The sequence below is a fragment of the Scylla paramamosain genome, chromosome 27, assembly GCF_035594125.1.
Source record: "Scylla paramamosain isolate STU-SP2022 chromosome 27, ASM3559412v1, whole genome shotgun sequence".
Taxonomy (NCBI): domain Eukaryota; kingdom Metazoa; phylum Arthropoda; class Malacostraca; order Decapoda; family Portunidae; genus Scylla; species Scylla paramamosain.
Genome location: NC_087177.1, coordinates 9,195,001 through 9,212,265, shown reverse-complemented (window position 1 = coordinate 9,212,265; position 17,265 = coordinate 9,195,001). Strand labels below are relative to the sequence as shown.

Sequence of the window (17,265 nt, the reverse complement as noted above, 5' to 3'; positions counted from 1 at the left end):
ACACGGCCAGCCATTTATCAATCCTCTTTCAACACCACATACTAGTACATCTGAACCCCACAGACAATTATCAGTCCTCTCTAAACCTTACAGACATTTATCACTCCCCTCTTAACCCCAACACACATTTATCAATCCTCTCTGAACCTTCAAGAATTTATCAAACGTCTTTTAATCCTAAACACATTTATCAATTCTCTTTTAAATCCCACAAACATTTATTAACTCTATTTTGACCCTTCAGGTATTCATATATCCCATTTTAATTCTACATGCATTTATCCCTATTGAACATTCAGACATTTATTGATCCATTTGATCCCTTCCAGTCACTTATAGAACATTCTCATCGTCCCATAGATCCCTGGAACTCGATATTGACCACTCAGGGAACTTACTGTATATCCTTCATTAAATTATTTTACCTATTGTTATTAAAGTTTACATTGTTTATGAGAGAGAGAGAGAGAGAGAGAGAGAGAGAGAGAGAGAGAGAGAGAGAGAGAGAGAGAGAGAGAGAGAGAGAGAGAGTGTGTGTGTGTGTGTGTGTGTGTGTGTGTGTGTGTGTTCACCCCTCTCCCGAGATGAAGTTGAACGTGATGGACTGACTGACTTTTCAGGATCAAGTGGAGCTGCTCAGAGACGCGTACAATACATCATAAATTGCAAAAACACTCATCTAACGTACATGCTTTCTATACACACATGTTCCTGGTCTGAATTACTTAATTACCCAGGCACCACAAGTGTGTGTGTGTGTGTGTGTGTGTGTGTGTGTGTGTGTGTTTGGGTTTAAAAACTGAACTGAACATTCTGTATTCTTGCAGTATCACCTTCCCTCTTTCTTCTATTTCCTCTCTTCCCAGTAAGTTTTTATCACTGCTTGAATCAGAACATCTTTTTATTTATTCATTTATAGGAGTCACGGAGCCTGACCAAGGACAAAAAGAAAAAAAAAAGCAAGAGAAAATGTAAACCGTTCACTATGCCTCTCCCCATCCCCCCTAAAAAAAAAGGAAAATTAAAATGGGGTTATGCTGAAGTGAATATATATATAGAGAGAGAAATACAGATTGGTGAATAAGACATTTTGAAGAGAGTATATAGAAGAATATAGTTTGGTTAAGGAAGATTCTAACACCCTAACTCGCCCTGCCACACCCTAGCTCGCCTTCTCGCCACCCTGAGTGAGAGTTGTCTTTCCTAAGTATCCATACTGAGAAAGTGACCTTTGTACATAAATAAGATGGCTTGCGCTGTCCTTCTCGTGCCAGTCTGTAAGAATTTCCTGATTACCTTCCATGCATGTGAATAACCTTCTCTTCCACCATCTGTTTCCTCCTCCGTCTCCTCCTCCTCCTCCTCTCCTCCTCCTCCTCCTCCTCCTCCTCCTCTTCCTCCTCCTTCTGCTATTGGCCCTCCCAAGAATAATTGATAATAGGAGTACAGAAACCTCGGGACACACGCAACCCAACCGCAATTTCCTTCTGTAGTGTACATAAGGAAGCTTCTGTCTGCATTGTACAGTAAGAAAAGAAGTTATCATTTCGTCAACTATGGTTTAATAGTAACAGTTTAATAAATATCACCTGCCCTGTGTGGCCGTTATCACAACAAGCGTCCTATACACAACATTGTAACTTTACTAATGTACACCTTTGAAAATCTTAACTTTTTTTTTTATTCAGTCGCGTCAGGAAATGTTTGGTCCATTGGTAAGAAGACTAATGACATTTATATAATAGTGTACAGTCATGGGCATTAGTAGAGTAACATACTGCGTTCATTTCTGTGTTTTAGCGTTTTTCCCTCAACCTTAGGTTCTCAGATGTGATCAGATTTTTTTTTTTTTAAATGATGGGCTCTGACCAAGGACATCAAAAAGGCTGAAAAAAAAAATAGGCCCAATGAAAGTACCAGTCCTAAAAATGTAATCAGAAGGATTGTAAAAAAAAAAATATGAGAAGTGTCTTGAAACCTTTCTTTTGTAAGAGTTTAAATTCTAAGGTTGTCGCTAGTTGAGCAGAGGACATTACAGTGAGACAAAAACACAAAACACAGTGGAAGTGAGTGCAGAAAACTAACTACTCAACTAATAATCACGACTGTACCTCATCTAAAACTAATGAAATGAAACGATATCTATAACAAATGTAATCGAATTAGTTTGATCATTTACTCCCTCTGTATCTCTCTATCTCATACATTCACACTGCTCAGTCCTCTCCCTTTGTTTACTGTCGTCTGAAGAGTGATTCCTTCAGCGCCGCGAGTGACAACAGTATTTTCTTCCTGTGGCCCTGCATGTACACGCCCATGAGCTGCAGGTCGCGCTTGGTCAGGTTGATTGCCGCCAGGGGACAATAAATGCCGTTGAGGTGAAAGTTGTCCACGTAATCCGTCAGAGCGAGTCCCTCTAGCCACTGCTCCACTGTCTCAGGCACCTCCTCGGGAACCTGTGGCGGCCGCTGAACCTGAGAGGACAGAGGCATTGGTTGATTGCTTGATGTAATGGGACACAAACGGAACATGGGTCGTTACATTCACATAGAAGAAAACTTGAGGGGGACCGCTGCTCCTATTAAACACTGATTGATCAATTGGCTGGGTGATAGACTGATTGAATGACTGAATGATTTAAAACACAAGCAAAGTACATATCCATTTTATACATATACTGTAGAAGAAAGGAAACTATTAAGGTCATTATATATATATATATATATATATATATATATATATATATATATATATATATATATATATATATATATATATATATATATATATATATATATATATAATTTTTTTTTTTTTCTATAGGTGATTATTTATGTAAGGCTTTTAGAATAATAGAAAAAAAAACATTAACGAAAAGAAAAGAAAACGCGTGTGTTAATAGCGAGTAAATTGGGAGTTTGGATCCACCATACACAAATGAAAGAAAAGTAACCTGATAACCGTATTAATGTGTATTTTATCTTAAAGGTAATTATTTGTGTAATACCTTTGAGAATGATAGAATAATGTAGACTCATGTGTTATTATACAAATAAAAAAGAAACTGTTAAATCTGTTATTTATTTATTTATTTTTTAAAGATGATAATTTCTATAACACTTTAAAGTGACTGAAAAAAAAAAAAAAATGAGTGTGTCTTACCAAGTTAAGTTCGTGTTTGAGCGCCATCCTGTGCAGGGGCTCTGTGACGCCCGCCCCAGCCAGGTCCAGGGCGTCCATGTGCGCGGCGGTGGCCAAGTCATACCTGGAAGAAGCCACGAGGTTACTAACACACCACCACCACTACCACCAATCATAATTATGTTCTAAGACAAAGGTTCTCTCCAACTTTCAGTTTTGTAGAGATGTAGGAGGCTGTGGTTACCATTAGCTATAATCTGTCAAGTCAGTAGGAAGTCTTACAACAAGCCATAACAACAACAATAACAACACTTATAATGCTAATATCAATAATAACAATAACAACAATCGCACATCTTCAAATCAGACAGTCGTTAATGAGACAAATTTTCACATTCCTAAAAAAAAGGATGAAAATATAAATTACCGAATCACAAAAAATACAAAAAAGACATGTGTATTTCCTTCTTTCCTTAAAGCTTGGGGCGACATGGTCCACTTCTTTTCAAGCTTCTGCAGGAGGCGTTTCCTTTGTAAAACCGCTGTTATTTCGAGAAAGATTTCACGGAGGAATCCTTGTCGAAGGAAATTATCTGATGACTGTGAATTCGCCTGAAGTACCCGTGCAGGAGCTGCTTTGTGTGGGTCAACTGAACTTTTGCAGTCTTTTTTTATATGTCATTATCTATAGATGGTGTCCCCACTTCACTGTATTTTTAGAAGGAGTTAATCTTCGAAAGCATGTTATTTATGTGTGTGTGTTTTTTTTTTTTTTTTCGCCAGATTTGTCGAAAGAAGCGACAGCTTTGCAAAGGAAACGGCCCGTGTTTAGTCTGCCCCTGCCTTCCTTATCCCTTTGACTTCTAACGACAGCATAACACACTGATCTACTCGAAACGACTTTAATGGGCAGGACTAAAACTAGAGATTGAGAGGTTATGACATCGACTATTCCCTTTGCTATTACTAACATCTTTCGAAATTATGTGCTTAACTTGCATTTTACAGCATGGCACTCCAATCTATTTAAGATGATTTTAATGAACAGAAATAAAAACACGGACTAAAAGGTTATAACAACTCAATTATTCTTTTTGCAATCAGCTTATCTTTTGAAATTATAAGCTTAACTAGCATTATAAGTACGTACAGTCTTGTAAAGCTTGAGAAGATCCTGTAGTAATCTTGGAATTAACCTGTTTATCTGTTTTACCGTTTTCCCTTCCCTCCCTCTCACACTCTCTCTCTCTCTCTACCCGCTTCAGAATAACCAAGTCTAGTGGAAGTAAACATTTATCTTTCCATCACGGGAAATTGATAGGTTCCTCTTCTCTTTCTCTCCGTGTTTGTATTCCTTCCTTCCTCCCTTTCTTTCTTGATTCCTTACTCCTTTCCTCTTTCCATTTTTTCTTTTGTTCTTTCCTTCCTTCCCTCCTTTTTTCCCTTCCTTCCCTCCTTTCTTCATTCCTTCATTCATTCATTCACTTCCCTTCTTTTCCTTCTTCCTTTCCTTATTTCCTTCCTTCCTTCCTTCCTTCCTTCCTTCCTTCCTCCCTTCCTTCTTGTAATTGCACTCTACTTGTCACCTCTGGGTCAGTTAAGCTCCCAAATTATCCAGAGAGAGAGAGAGAGAGAGAGAGAGAGAGAGAGAATATGATTGATTGACTGATTAAATGATATTCTGATACAACAACACAGGAGGTCATTTGGGGCACACACACACACACACACACACACAGAGAGAGAGAGAGAGAGAGAGAGAGAGAGAGATGAATAAATAAACCACATCAGTTAGATCCTACATTCTTCTCTAAGCAGTCACTACAGAAATATGGGATCAGATGTCAGTTTATCAGGGGCCCAATTAATGACGTGTCTTACGAGGAGAGAGGGAGAGGAAGAGGGAGAGAAAGTTATCCGTCAAGGTCAGCGGAACGCGGAAGCTCCTAGTGCCATTTTGCGGAACCCACCCACTGGAAGGAAGCTTAGAGACTGAATGATGCTTTGTGATACTCTGTGCCGCATTACTTAGCAATTCGTCGTCTTATCGTGTGTTTGATGTATTAGAGGTTGTTTGGGCTTTTCAAGGAGACTTTTATGATTTTAGTGACAATTTAATGAGGATTTTCCAATACCTGTAGAAAAATAATCCTGAAAACGATTGATGCTTTGTGATATTTTGCGTCGTATAGAGTAGGCTGTAGTGGAGGTTGTTCGGCCTTGTCAACGGTGAGATGGGCTTCATGGTTCTAGTGATGATTTCATAAGGATTCTGCATCATTAGAAGGAGAAATAACCATAAAAACGGCTGATCATGTCTGAGGCGTTTGAAAATAGTCCTGATGGGAGAATAAAGTGTATAAGAACAATAAGTCTAAGAAATATATCTGGTTTCCGTTGGCTAGTTTAATCTTGTACTATTTCTATTCGTCCAGTTGAAACTCAGGGAACAGTTATATGATTTATGATTTCGTAAGCGAGTAACTGAAGAAAGAAAAGAGTTGTTTTCTATTCTCATCAAAAAGGTACACGGCCTCTTTCTCGCATTTATCCAGCACTCAATAACTCACGTGCCAGACTCACTGCTTTCATGAGTAGAACTTACGTTGGTGATCTGCGATACTGTAGCCAAATAACTGACGTCAAAAATTACTCTTTTCTACTCTTTTCAAAAAGGTGCACTGCCTCGTTGCTGCGTTTATCCATCAGGCTGTCTATTAATTTACGTACGAAGCAGTGTTTTCATAGGATGCGGGGAGATTGTGGTGTGCCAAGGACGTCTGCTCAATAAATGCCGATGAAAGGGTGACCTTAAAGGAAAGGTTACCATCTTGGCCAGTGTATAATTAATGAGGATCGCGGGTGTTATTTCTGAACTGTTTATTTACTCTCCTTTGTGAGCTATGAGTATACTAGAGGGCAGGCCAGACAGGCATCCCTGTCTAGCAGCAGTCAGGACAACACAAAGCAAAGTGATACAAAGCAGCCACAGGGTAAATGACAGCGTTAGTCATGAGTGGTTGTGTTACGTTGATGATATCCTCCGTCCTTGCTGTAATATTTATGCAGAGAAGGAATATAAACATCGTGGAAGAGAAATATCAAAGCGACCAGTATCACGTTCGTCACTGTTGGAGAACATATTAATGTTGTAGTTTTCAATTTGTTTCACCATTTATGTCATCTTGTATTGTCCTCGTGCACTTTTTAAACACAAGAATGTTTAATAATTTTTTTATTCAAGCAAAAAAAAAAAAGCAAAATCAGCAGAAATCGCCAAATAAAGCTGCTACATGAGAAATTCAACCCTTCACCAACAGAGCAAAAAAAGGTCAACCAAAACATCGCCGCGTAGTTGATTCGTAGTTTTTATTGAGCTTTTATGTTGCTGGTGGAGGCTTGAATTTCTCATGTAGAGACTATCGTGTTCTTTCCTTATTTTCTTATTTTCTCGTTCGACCTTCATTTACTGTAAGGTCACCACACGACTTTATTGAGTGATATTCATGAACGTTTCTGGAATAAGAGGATAATGCATGATTTTTTTTTTTTATGAAGAAACTGAGCATACCACACGACTTTATTGAACAATTTATATTAATCTTCCTGGAGTCAGAAGAATATGTCTAAAAAGAATAAGACAACAATACACTATTTTTTTTTTATGGAAAAACAACAATACAACAGCAATACACCTATTACGAATGATTAACGTGATATTTGTCGCTGTTTCTCTCGTACTGTATTCATATTTCAACTGAATGAGACGTTGCTCCTTCTCTTCTGTATCGTATTATTATTTCAAGTGTCTGAGATTCCTCCTCGCGCGGAGATCAATACTGGAAGTCTGCAGTGAACTCATGGTGTGGTGCATAACTGGTCAAACGAGTTTCTTATGTGAAGACCTTACAGATTGCACGTGCAGTACTTCCGGCATCAGGAAGTTTTGAGCATTCGATGGTGAATTGTTGTTACTGTTGTTGTTGCTGCTGCTGTTGTTGTTGTTGTTATTATTGTTATTGTTGCTTACTGTTATTATTATTATTATTACTATTATTATTATTATTATTATTATTATTATTATTATTATTATTATTATTATTATTATTACTATCAGTAGTAGTAGTAGTAGTAGTAGTGATAATCTATTAGTAGTACTGGTACTAGTATATAGTAGTAGTTAGAGAGAGAGAGAGAGAGAGAGAGAGAGAGAGAGAGAGAGAGAGAGAGAGAGAGAGAGAGAAGATAAGAGAAGAGGAAAAAAAAGAGAAGAGGAAAAAAAGAGAAGAGGAAAAAAAGAGAAGAGGAAAAAAAAGAGAAGAGGAAAAAAAGAGAAGAGGAAAAAAAAGAGAAGAGAAGAGATGAGATGAGACGAGACAAGAGGAGAGAGGCCATCACTCACCCATGCCTGTTGAGTATGGAGTAGTCCTGGACGAAGCCAATATCCAGCAGGAAGTCCCTCAGCTGTTGCATGTCGTTCTTGGGAGTCTGGGCGGGGTGGGCGGGATCGAGGGGCGTCACCACGGAGTTGGGGCGACTTCGAACTTGCAAGAGCAGCGAGTCACGAATCCTTCTGAGTTGTGCCGAGTGTTTCCGTGACTTGGCCAGGTGCTGCAGGAGTTCTATCTCTTCCTCTACTGTCCCGCTTCTCTCCTCACCACCCCAGTACTTCTGTAGGGGCTCCTCCACTTCCCTGTAGCCTCCGGTTCCTCGAATGCTCACTATCGGAGTCGAGGTTACCGGTGCCGAGGACTCACTCACACTGCTGCAGTCGCTGGCCGATGATTTGCTGTCCTTGTGTGAATCTTTAGAGGACAAACGGGAGTGGTGGAGGAGTTTGTGCCTCGCCTCCTTCACCTTCCTGCGTAACACCTCCAGAGGCATGACAGGGGTCGTGGGCAGGCTCGGGGGAAGGCAGTACCTGGGGTGAAAGAAGGGAAGGTTCAAGGCCGTTGAGTGCTATGCGGAGTGTCTCGGTGGAGGGAAGCTGGCGCCACGTTTGTGGATAAACATCATTACGTGACTTAAGTTTCCACCACTGGCGATGGCTATTGCTACTGTTACCACTGCTACTGTTACTACTATTAAAACAACAAATGCTGCTATTACTACTACAACCACTACTACTACAACTACTACTACCACTAAAATGTACGAAGCAGAAGGAAAACAAATAATAGATCGAGTCTGTCAAACAAACCACTCGGTCACAAGCCTCCCCTGCCTCTCCCGCCCCTTGTCTGGCACGGCACACCCACCCACCTATTGGCGCGCCCCGGGAGGGAGAGCAGACGTTCCTGCACCCTCGCCAGCAGGGACGGCGAGACTTCGAAACACGCACTGACAGACGGGGGTAGCTCTCCTCCTCGCGTCACTCCCCAGTAGACGGTCTTCAGTTGTCCTGTCTTTGCACTGGATGCCTCTCTACTGTTTATCTCCTTTTCCTCTCCCTCAACACGTCCCTTCTCCTCCTCCTCCTCCTCCTCACGTTCCTTTGGTAAGTCTCCTTTCCTTCCTGAATCATCCGTTTTCGGCCTCTCCCCTCCTCCACCTTCTCGAGTGCCGCGTTCTTCAAACTCTGGCGTGGTTCCCTCCGGTTCTGTTTCCTTGTACGTTCTGACACTCACGTTCTCTGATGTGGTTGTGGTGGCGAGTTTTCCGGGTTGTTGCTCAAGCTTCTCGGTGCCTTCACGGTTTCCTCCTTCTCCTCCTTCCCCTTCGGCCTGTCTGTTGTCGCTTCTTCTTTCCTTTTCTTTTGGCTGTTGGATGGAGACAAAATGTTGTTGCAATGTATGATAGTGGAGGGAGTTGGGTAATGTCTGTAAGAGAGAGAGAGAGAGAGAGAGAGAGAGAGAGAGAGAGAGAGAGAGAGAGAGAGAGAGAGAGAGAGAGAGACTGTTTATCCATGCCTCTAAAAAAGAGAAAAGACAAGCAAACTAGTGGACGCACAGTAGGCAGCTGTACAAATATGCATCTGTAAATATTGTAAGAAAGAGATTATTGATTAATTTACGGCCTCAAGCACAATAATAATAATAATAATAATAATAATAATAATAATAATAATAATAATAATAATAATGCACGCAAACACAGATTAAAGAGACATACTCCTGTTTGTGTGTGTGTGTGTGTGTGTGTGTGTGTGTGTGTGTGTGTGTGTGTGTGTGTGTGTGTGTGTGTGTGTGTGTGGTTGTGTGGGTGGTATATCAAAAGCCACTGTTGCGACCACACACACACACACACACACACACACAGGACAATCAAGCATTAATGGGTATAATCATGCACACATAAAGAAAGCGAAACAGAGAAAACGAGGAAAGATAACAACACAAACACAAAGTCGGACAGACTGAGACGGATGGAGCGACGGACAGGCAGACGGACAGACAACGACCCTGAGTAAGCAAGACAGATAAATGGGAGAGTCGGGTGGAGATTTTGTTATTATGATAATACGCAGTCATTAACATTTTTTGTGAAACCTAGAGCATCTTTGGCACAGTGCATATAATACTCTTGATGATAACTACTGTCTGGCCAAGTGTGTGTGTGTGTGTGTGTGTGTGTGTGTGTGTGTGTGTGCGCGTCTGGCGTGCTGCCCGCTTATCTTTTTTCTTCATCTATGCATGTGTGTATCCGATGAACTGCTTGTGCATGGCAAAAAATAACACTGTAGTTGGGAGTAAAGTTATTAACATTGTCGTTCTTTTAATATTTTGGGATACGAAAGTACTTTTTTTTTTTTTTTATATACTTGATAATTGAAGTTAGCAAGATAGCAAGATAGGGAAATGTAAGTCTACTTTTTTCCATCTCTGTAAATTTCCTTATGCTCTGATGGGAAACGAAGGCAGTTTTTACATCTATTGTTTTAGGTGGGTTCTCACCAGATAACCTTTAACAACTTTAAAGGGAAAGTGTGATTAAAGATGATATGCACCACAACTGCCTCTTCTGCACTGAACTCACATAGATCGCTAAAATAATACACCTGATATAAGATACCCTAACAAAGGAACAGAAAACACGAATACTTACGGAAGCAGTGAAATTGATGAAAAGGCGACTAGAGGCAACGTGTTAACTGAGGAAAGCTAAACAAACAGACAGACAGACATGCAGTGACTGACAGGCATGCTAATAAAGTGAATTGAGTCTCGCGCTGGATGACAAGAATTAGTAATGACAATACCAAGCGGGCGGCTCATGAGGAAACGATTACATTGTCACCGCCACTTGTGCCACTTGTGCACTTTCCCTACCCTAGTGCACCTCATCAACGACACACGTGGGCACTTACGCTGGCCTGCTCCTCACACTGCATGTACTTGAACACACCACTACTGGCAACAAATCACACCTCGGCTGTTAGCGGCACAACACACAGGGATGCAGGGAGTGACACTGATACGTACAGTCGACCATAACACTAATGTACGACTAAGACAGCACGCCTGCACCCCAGCACAAGAAGCACCGGGACAGAATGCAACATGTACCATCAGCACTTGTAACGCCGACCGCCGTCAGCACTTAAATTACTTAAATCAACACAGCCACTTGCGGACGACGGAATAAGTTGCCAGAGAGCACTGGGTGACTCCCCGCCAGCCTCCCAGCAGGCTAGAGGAACAGTGGGAGGGAGCGACGGAGGGACGGGTGAGAGGGGAAGCTGAGGCTGGCACGCTTTTGGCACCGAGATCAAATACTACTGCCAGTGTTCCCAACCCCCTCACTCCCCACCCGGCGCCAGTGTTACCAGGCCGGCAGTCTGCTGAGCCTCCTCGCTGTAGACAATGTTACCACCGGCATCTCCTCTTAAACGATACCGCAGAGACCCAGCTCTCCTTCCTTAAACAGGGAAGGATATCATCATGATGCGCGACTCGGGTGTCTCGTCCTCCACACTGGGGCCACCACGGGGTTCCTCGATGGACGGACGAGGGGTGACTGCACGCTGACGATGCCGACTGAAAAATCCCAGGAATCGTGGTCATCGTTGGGTAATTGTTATGATGAGAAGGACTGTTAGTGTCTTGGATTGTTTATTGATCACTCTCACCACAAACATTGCATTTCGCGCCGTGTTTCTTGTCATAACTACATTAATTCTGCCAGTTTGTTAGTGTTACACGCGTGCGCTACATAATGTGTGGCGCATGTAAATTTCGTATCCTAATATCGGGCTAGATTCTTCACCCCCACTCCTTCCTTTAGGCCTGACTCCTCCACGCTACGTTTTCTGTTTGGCAGTGGTGGTGGTGGCGGCGAGGGTAGACCACATCGTTCATGGTAGAGGTTGTTATCCCTTGGCTGATAAAGGGAGTATCAGCCTCATGTCATGTCTCGGTGTGTGTGTGTTTTCTTAGCGCTACTTGCATCTCCGCCAGTCAGATGAGAGTTGAGAGAACAGCGGACATTGATATTAGTATTCATCCTTATTCGTTATCTGGCGCCATATGTCCTCGTTGCTGCGGCGCCATGACTCAATCACTCCATTAATTGTTGCTCATGTCAGGAATTATTACATCACTATTACACGTGTTGATTCAAAATGGAAAAAAAAAAATGAGAGGCAGAGAGAGGAAGAGAAAGTTCAGATTATCTGGACGTTGTTGGTCAGGGGGTAACTTACTGCAGTGTATTATTATTTGTTTGTTTTGTGTTGTGTCACTACTCTGCTACTCTGTTCAGTATTAGCTCCTCGTACCGTACATTCATCAGTCCTTCTATTGGTCATTCCCTCCACGCCTGCAGCACGCCGCGTCGGTGGTCCCGCAGCGACGACCTTGCCGCCGCCACCAGCTTCTACTTCCGACGGCGCCACTATAGTGATGTTCGACATGGCGCGTCCCACCCTCGGCCTTCATTGCCTCCTATCCGGAAGTGTGGCTGTTGCAACTCAAAAGGCGCTTCACGGCATGTGGCGTCACCGCTGCTTCCACGAAATACCACGAAATATCTCACCGCACCGCTGCTACAGCCGCTCGTCGCCCTGAAGGTGAGTCACAATGTCGCGGTCCCACCAGCGTGGGACCCTTTTACTGGAGGGTTCATGGGGGACCTTCAGCCGCCATACAAGGTCCCTTCATAAGTAATCATCCCTCATCTTCCTGCACGGCTCCGCCTCACTGCCCACTTACTGCTCCTGTGAACTACTGACTCCTCCTGTGTGCTGACTCGCTTGCTGTACTCGTTTCCACTGTATGTTTTGTGTTTTCCCCCAATTTTAAAAATTTCTGATAAGAATGTGGTAGTTGCAAGCATACTGTTGGCAAATCAGGGGACTTAAGATTCTGGCTAAACGCAAAACACAAACACAAACACTGACAAACACAAACACAAACACTGACCATATCTCGATTCTCATGGACTAATGCAATGAATGATCAAAGTACATAATTACCTCACTCTTGTTCATCCAAATCACGATGTATATTCCTCCACGCCAGCACTAAACCTTTCTATCCACTTCGAGTACAGACTCCATCCATTTGTCAGAATCACTTCCATCTCTCCACGCCTCCTCTGCCCCATCACTCCACCTCATCCACGGCGAGCCACATGGTCTCCATCCATCCACACTACCACTCATCTTTCCTCTAGCAGTCGTGCTACTCTCCACCCCGCTGGCCACGTGCACCGCCCATCTGACGTTGTTTCTTTACACAGCTTACAGGAGCAGCCTCTGTCTTGTCTCCTCCCTCATTTTATTCTTCTGTTTTTCTTTGATCAGAAATAAGACATGCCATAGACTCGTTTTCTTTATTAATGGTAGTGTTATGTGTAAATGCATAAATGTTCCTTAGACCATATGCACAAACTTTTATTTGCTTATTTATTTTATTTATTATTATTATTTTCTTTCTTTTTTTTTTCATATCAAGCTCGACCTTCCTACTCCTTCGCATGCAAAGTAAAGAGCCTCACTTACCTCACAGCAGCGTATTGCCCTTGTGATATAGAGACTGAAGGTTACAGGTTGTATTGAAAAAGTATTACTAAACAGGTACTTATGATAACTACAGTGTGCCACGACGTATGAAGGATGTACATGGAAATTATATTGTGGAAGTAAAGATATGGATGTGTTAATGGGAAAAGCCTGTCAATTACAAGATGCAACGAACAAAAAAAATGTATTATTAAACTGGCATTGATAATCATAGTATTATTACAGTGTGGCTGACAAATGAAAGATGTACTACATGGAAATTATAGTGTGTAAGTAAAGGTACGGATGTGCATGAAAAAGAAACATGTGTTTTAAAGAAATTATGACTAAACTGGTATCGATAATGATAATATGAAAGATATACACTCTTGTATATTATAATGTGAAAGTAAAAGTAGGGATGTGCAGGTGTTTTGAAGTCAGGCAGAAGTTCAATTAAGAGCAAATATCAGTTCTCACTTGAATTTCCGTATGACTACCGTGTTGTCTCTCAATTAACAACATAGGAACTAAAAAAGAGAGAGAGAGAGAGAGAGAGAGAGAGAGAGAGAGAGAGAGAGAGAGAGAGAGAGAGAGAGAGAGAGAGAGAGAGAGAAGTAGAGCGTGATGGCGCCAGCTGTCATTTTGGGTTTCTTCGCATTTACCACGAATGTTGAGGGAGGCAGCAGCAAGAGTGACAGTAATGGCCAGGACATGCCCGGTCTTGCCACCCACGCTGTCTCAGGAGTCAGCAGGGGGCGGGGGTAGGCCAGCACTGGAACCTTCCCTTGTTGTGTCACGGTACAGTTCACCAGGAGGTTTGAAGTCTACTTATCTATGTAATGCAGTGTGGTGTTGACTCATACTATCATTCCACTCTCTCTCTCTCTCTCTCTCTCTCTCTCTCTCTCTCTCTCTCTGTCTCGTCTACAAACTCGCACTGCCTACCAGTTGATTTATACCATAAGAATACAAGGGAAGCCGCAAGAAGCCATCAGACTACACGTGGCAGTCCTTGTACGAATATAAACCACCACTACCCTTATTCCCTATCTTTAACCATTTTCACGTACTGAGTCAAAGGAACGAAAGGAGGAACGTAATTGTTTCTGTAAATAGGTTGTCAGGGTTCCGCCTGGCTTTGCGGTTGATGAACTGATTGGCTCGCTGCCCAAAGGTCGTGAGTTCGACCCCCGCTAGTTTATCAGCTGGAGGGTTTGCGCTTTCTCGTGATTCTAACCAGCGGTATATGACGGTGGTGATGTAATGTCATATGTCTTAGAAATTAAGGTCTTGGCGTGGTGTTCATTGTTTATTTATTTAGGTATTTAGTTTGTTTGTTTGTTTGTTAGGTAGTTGGATAGATAGATAAGTTTATGGATGAGGATGACAGGTTGAAATATACACGTATGTTTCATCTAGGGACTGCCATGTGTACCCTTGACGGCTTCTTGCAGCTTCCCGTATTCTCTATGCGCTTATGTTCTTGCTAGTTAGCTATGTTTCATTTATTTATTTTTCTTTATATTTACTTATTTTTTTTACTCATGCATTTATATCTTATCTTTATATCTTACCTTTGTGCCACAGAAGACGGAGGAAATGATGCAGCAAGTTTCAGGAAGAAGCGTAAAGGATCATAAAAAAACAACAACTGCTTGATTTTATTCATGCGTTTGGCTAAATCTTTCATATCTAAACCAACGAATGCAGCTGCGAGATTGTTCGTGGGCGTTATATATAAACACTCTATTTTCCGAGCACGCCCCTGAGGAACAGAGTGAATATGAAGGCCGTGGTGAAGGTTGTGCTGGTGACCGTTGGTGAAGCAAAGTGGAAGGCGATGTACTCATTGCAAAAATCAAATTAGAAAAGCATGCAACAAATACATAAACCAATAAATGCATATTCATCTAGAAGAGATATGGAGTTTTAACCCTTTCACTGTGATATGCAATAATTCACAACACTAAAAGCGATGTATGAAATCTTTATAAGCACCTAGAAGAAAGGAAGGGATAAAAAAAAAAAAAAAAAAAAAAAAAACAGAGTATGCAATTTCCAGCCAGAATAATGTTTGGAGGTGGTTGTAAATCGAGTAGAAATGTCCCAAAGTGGTTAATGATTAAGGGCAGAATTGGAAGCGTTTTTAGTGGCAACTCTGCTTATAACGTGTGGCATCGTTATATCAATCTTGAATACTAGTGATGGAACGTATAAGACTTTACATATGATGGAGGCCACAGAGAACATCAGGGAAAAATCAGAAACCCACTGGAGGAGGGAAAAATTCAAGCCACAAGTCTAGAGAGAAGAGTTGTGTGTTGCGTGAGGACCCCAACCTCCACTCTCTAGGACAGCCTCTTGCGGCACACGAATCTGAAAACAAATGCAATAACAGCTTTAGCGACATCCCCTCTCTCTCTCTCTCTCTCTCTCTCTCTCTCTCTCTCTCTCTCTCTCTCTCTCTCTCTCTCTCAACGAAATCATTCCAGTAGTCAAAGTCCTACAGCTCATGGCAATAAGTTTGGAGAATCTTTAACTCATTCCCTGGAGGCAAGAGTGTTGGTTTCATCAAATAGTCAAAACAATTCAGACAGACTGTCTTGATGCGGTGCACGACAAGGGCCGCGCATCAGCGCACATTACTCACAGCTTGTAATCGAAACAGTACTCGGAGCTCCACTTGTAGCCCAATTCCTTGTTCATCGCCACGCAATCCTCGGGGTGTCGTTTGCGGTCGTAGGGTTCCCCTTTGAAGAAACTGTGGCCCAGGCAGGAGTGATTAGATTACCATTCACGTCATGGAAGTGGACGATTGTATTGTGACTGGAGGTAAATGGATGCGTGGCGATATACGAAACTTACATTGTTACATTCTTGCGAAGGGAGTTTTACTGAATTATGTGAGAACAGAATAATGTATTATCACGGCTCAGAAAATTGTGGTGCCGCAGATTCCAAAGGCTTAAAAGTTATTCAGTGTTAATTAAAAGATTTGGGAAAGACACGGCAGATTGTGATCGGAATATGAATTTTTTTTTTCTATTCAACTGTGCCATTGTGTAATAAGAACACTGGCAGGCCTTACTTGGTGTAGGTGAGTTTCTCCTTGCCCTCCCACTCGTAGACGTGATCCAGCCGTAGGTCATTGAGGCCTAACCACACTGTGTCCATCCTCATGACGAACAGAATACCTGGGGCAGTTGTGTTTTGATAATGTTCAGACAATGTTCAGTCATTAAGCATTGGCGCTATAAAAATACGAAATATGAAGCACCTGTATAGACGCCAAGAGAGAGAGAGAGAATGTCAAGCCATAACTCGCTATGGTGAGTGGCTTGCTATCACTCACCCGCCAAAAAATAGTTCTCTTCAGAATTGTTGATAAAAAGGAGGTCAGCCCCTCTTTTTTTGCATTCTTCAATAGCCTCCCAGTTCGTCATTGATGAATTGCTCGGCCACACGCAAAGATTTTCGAACTTCATCCAGTTACCCGGGCAGGTCATGCGCTTAGCCGCGATAAGGGTCTAAAGGGGAAATGTAGCTCTGTTGAAAATAATCCGAGCGACAGCCATCGCAGCTTCACACAGTCCTTCACCTGCTTCATAATAATGCGAAGAATACTAGTAGTCATTATTTATATTATACATCAATTTGTGGATACCTTGCTAAATAGTACGTCAGTCTCGTCATCCCCGCCTGCCGTCAGCTACGGCATCGCGTCTGACACCAACCTCTAGGGGACCTACCTGAGCCATACTGAATAACACTGACACGGCACAACTTGACTCTGTTTTCTTGGCCATTAAGGACCATATTCTAAAGCTCTTCTTCGCGCACCTCTACCACTTTCAAAAGGCTCTAGTTGAAGTTATGCAGGTTTATAAGGATGTATTTATGTTTCTAGTTACAGATGAATAAGACTTCCATATTACTATAACAGGAGAAACACTCTTGAGAACCCAGCTGATTATATCTGTGGCCTTTGAAAATAGTCGTGGTGAGAGAGCAAAGCGTTTCAGAATACGGTCCCAAGAATCAGTGTCAATTTTCACGTATGTTATATAATACTGACAGCACCCTCACTGCCAAGAGTGGGAGTGTAACGCGGGATGACCGACAGTCATGACAGGAGGAAATAAGCCTGAAAAAAAAAAAAAAAAAAAGACTGGCGGGAACTA

At 42.1% G+C, this 17,265-nt stretch overlaps 2 protein-coding genes and 1 long non-coding RNA gene across 17 annotated transcripts in view; 1 reads left to right on the top strand and 2 right to left on the bottom strand.

Moving 5' to 3' along the window:
• LOC135114151 (uncharacterized) overlaps positions 1-17,265 on the top strand; it is an 81,536-nt gene that overhangs the window by 56,170 nt on the left and 8,101 nt on the right. For 6 of the 8 annotated variants that reach the window (XR_010275275.1, XR_010275273.1, XR_010275274.1 and 3 more), the window contains exon 3: positions 11,905-12,148. This is a non-coding gene — a long non-coding RNA (uncharacterized LOC135114151). Of the gene's footprint in view, positions 1-11,027; positions 11,446-11,904; positions 12,149-17,265 lie in introns of those variants that run through there. The other 2 variants (XR_010275270.1, XR_010275271.1) reach the window with 2 other exon arrangements.
• LOC135114147 (uncharacterized) lies at positions 461-12,767 on the bottom strand. 8 transcript variants are annotated; one of them, XM_064029891.1, is made up of 5 exons: positions 12,554-12,767; positions 8,404-8,900; positions 7,544-8,062; positions 3,163-3,265; positions 461-2,474 (listed from the first exon to the last, which is right to left on the bottom strand). In XM_064029891.1, exons 1-5 carry the CDS (start codon positions 12,566-12,568, stop codon positions 2,235-2,237), a joined length of 1,374 nt encoding a protein of 457 aa, XP_063885961.1. In that variant the 5' UTR covers positions 12,569-12,767; the 3' UTR covers positions 461-2,234. The 8 variants fall into 8 exon arrangements, with proteins under 8 accessions (XP_063885961.1, XP_063885958.1, XP_063885966.1 ...); XM_064029888.1 differs by lacking the exon at positions 12,554-12,767 and adding an exon at positions 11,858-11,992; XM_064029896.1 differs by lacking the exon at positions 12,554-12,767 and adding an exon at positions 11,858-11,981 and having other exon boundaries at positions 8,769-8,900.
• LOC135114148 (C-type lectin-like) overlaps positions 14,724-17,265 on the bottom strand; it is a 3,210-nt gene continuing 668 nt past the window's right edge. The window contains exons 2-5 of the mRNA XM_064029897.1: positions 16,437-16,611; positions 16,173-16,278; positions 15,735-15,845; positions 14,724-15,460 (exon numbers count right to left, since the gene is read on the bottom strand). Coding sequence (XP_063885967.1) covers positions 15,433-15,460; positions 15,735-15,845; positions 16,173-16,278; positions 16,437-16,611 — 420 coding nt within the window. The 3' untranslated portion in view covers positions 14,724-15,432. The remainder of the gene's footprint in view (positions 15,461-15,734; positions 15,846-16,172; positions 16,279-16,436; positions 16,612-17,265) is intronic.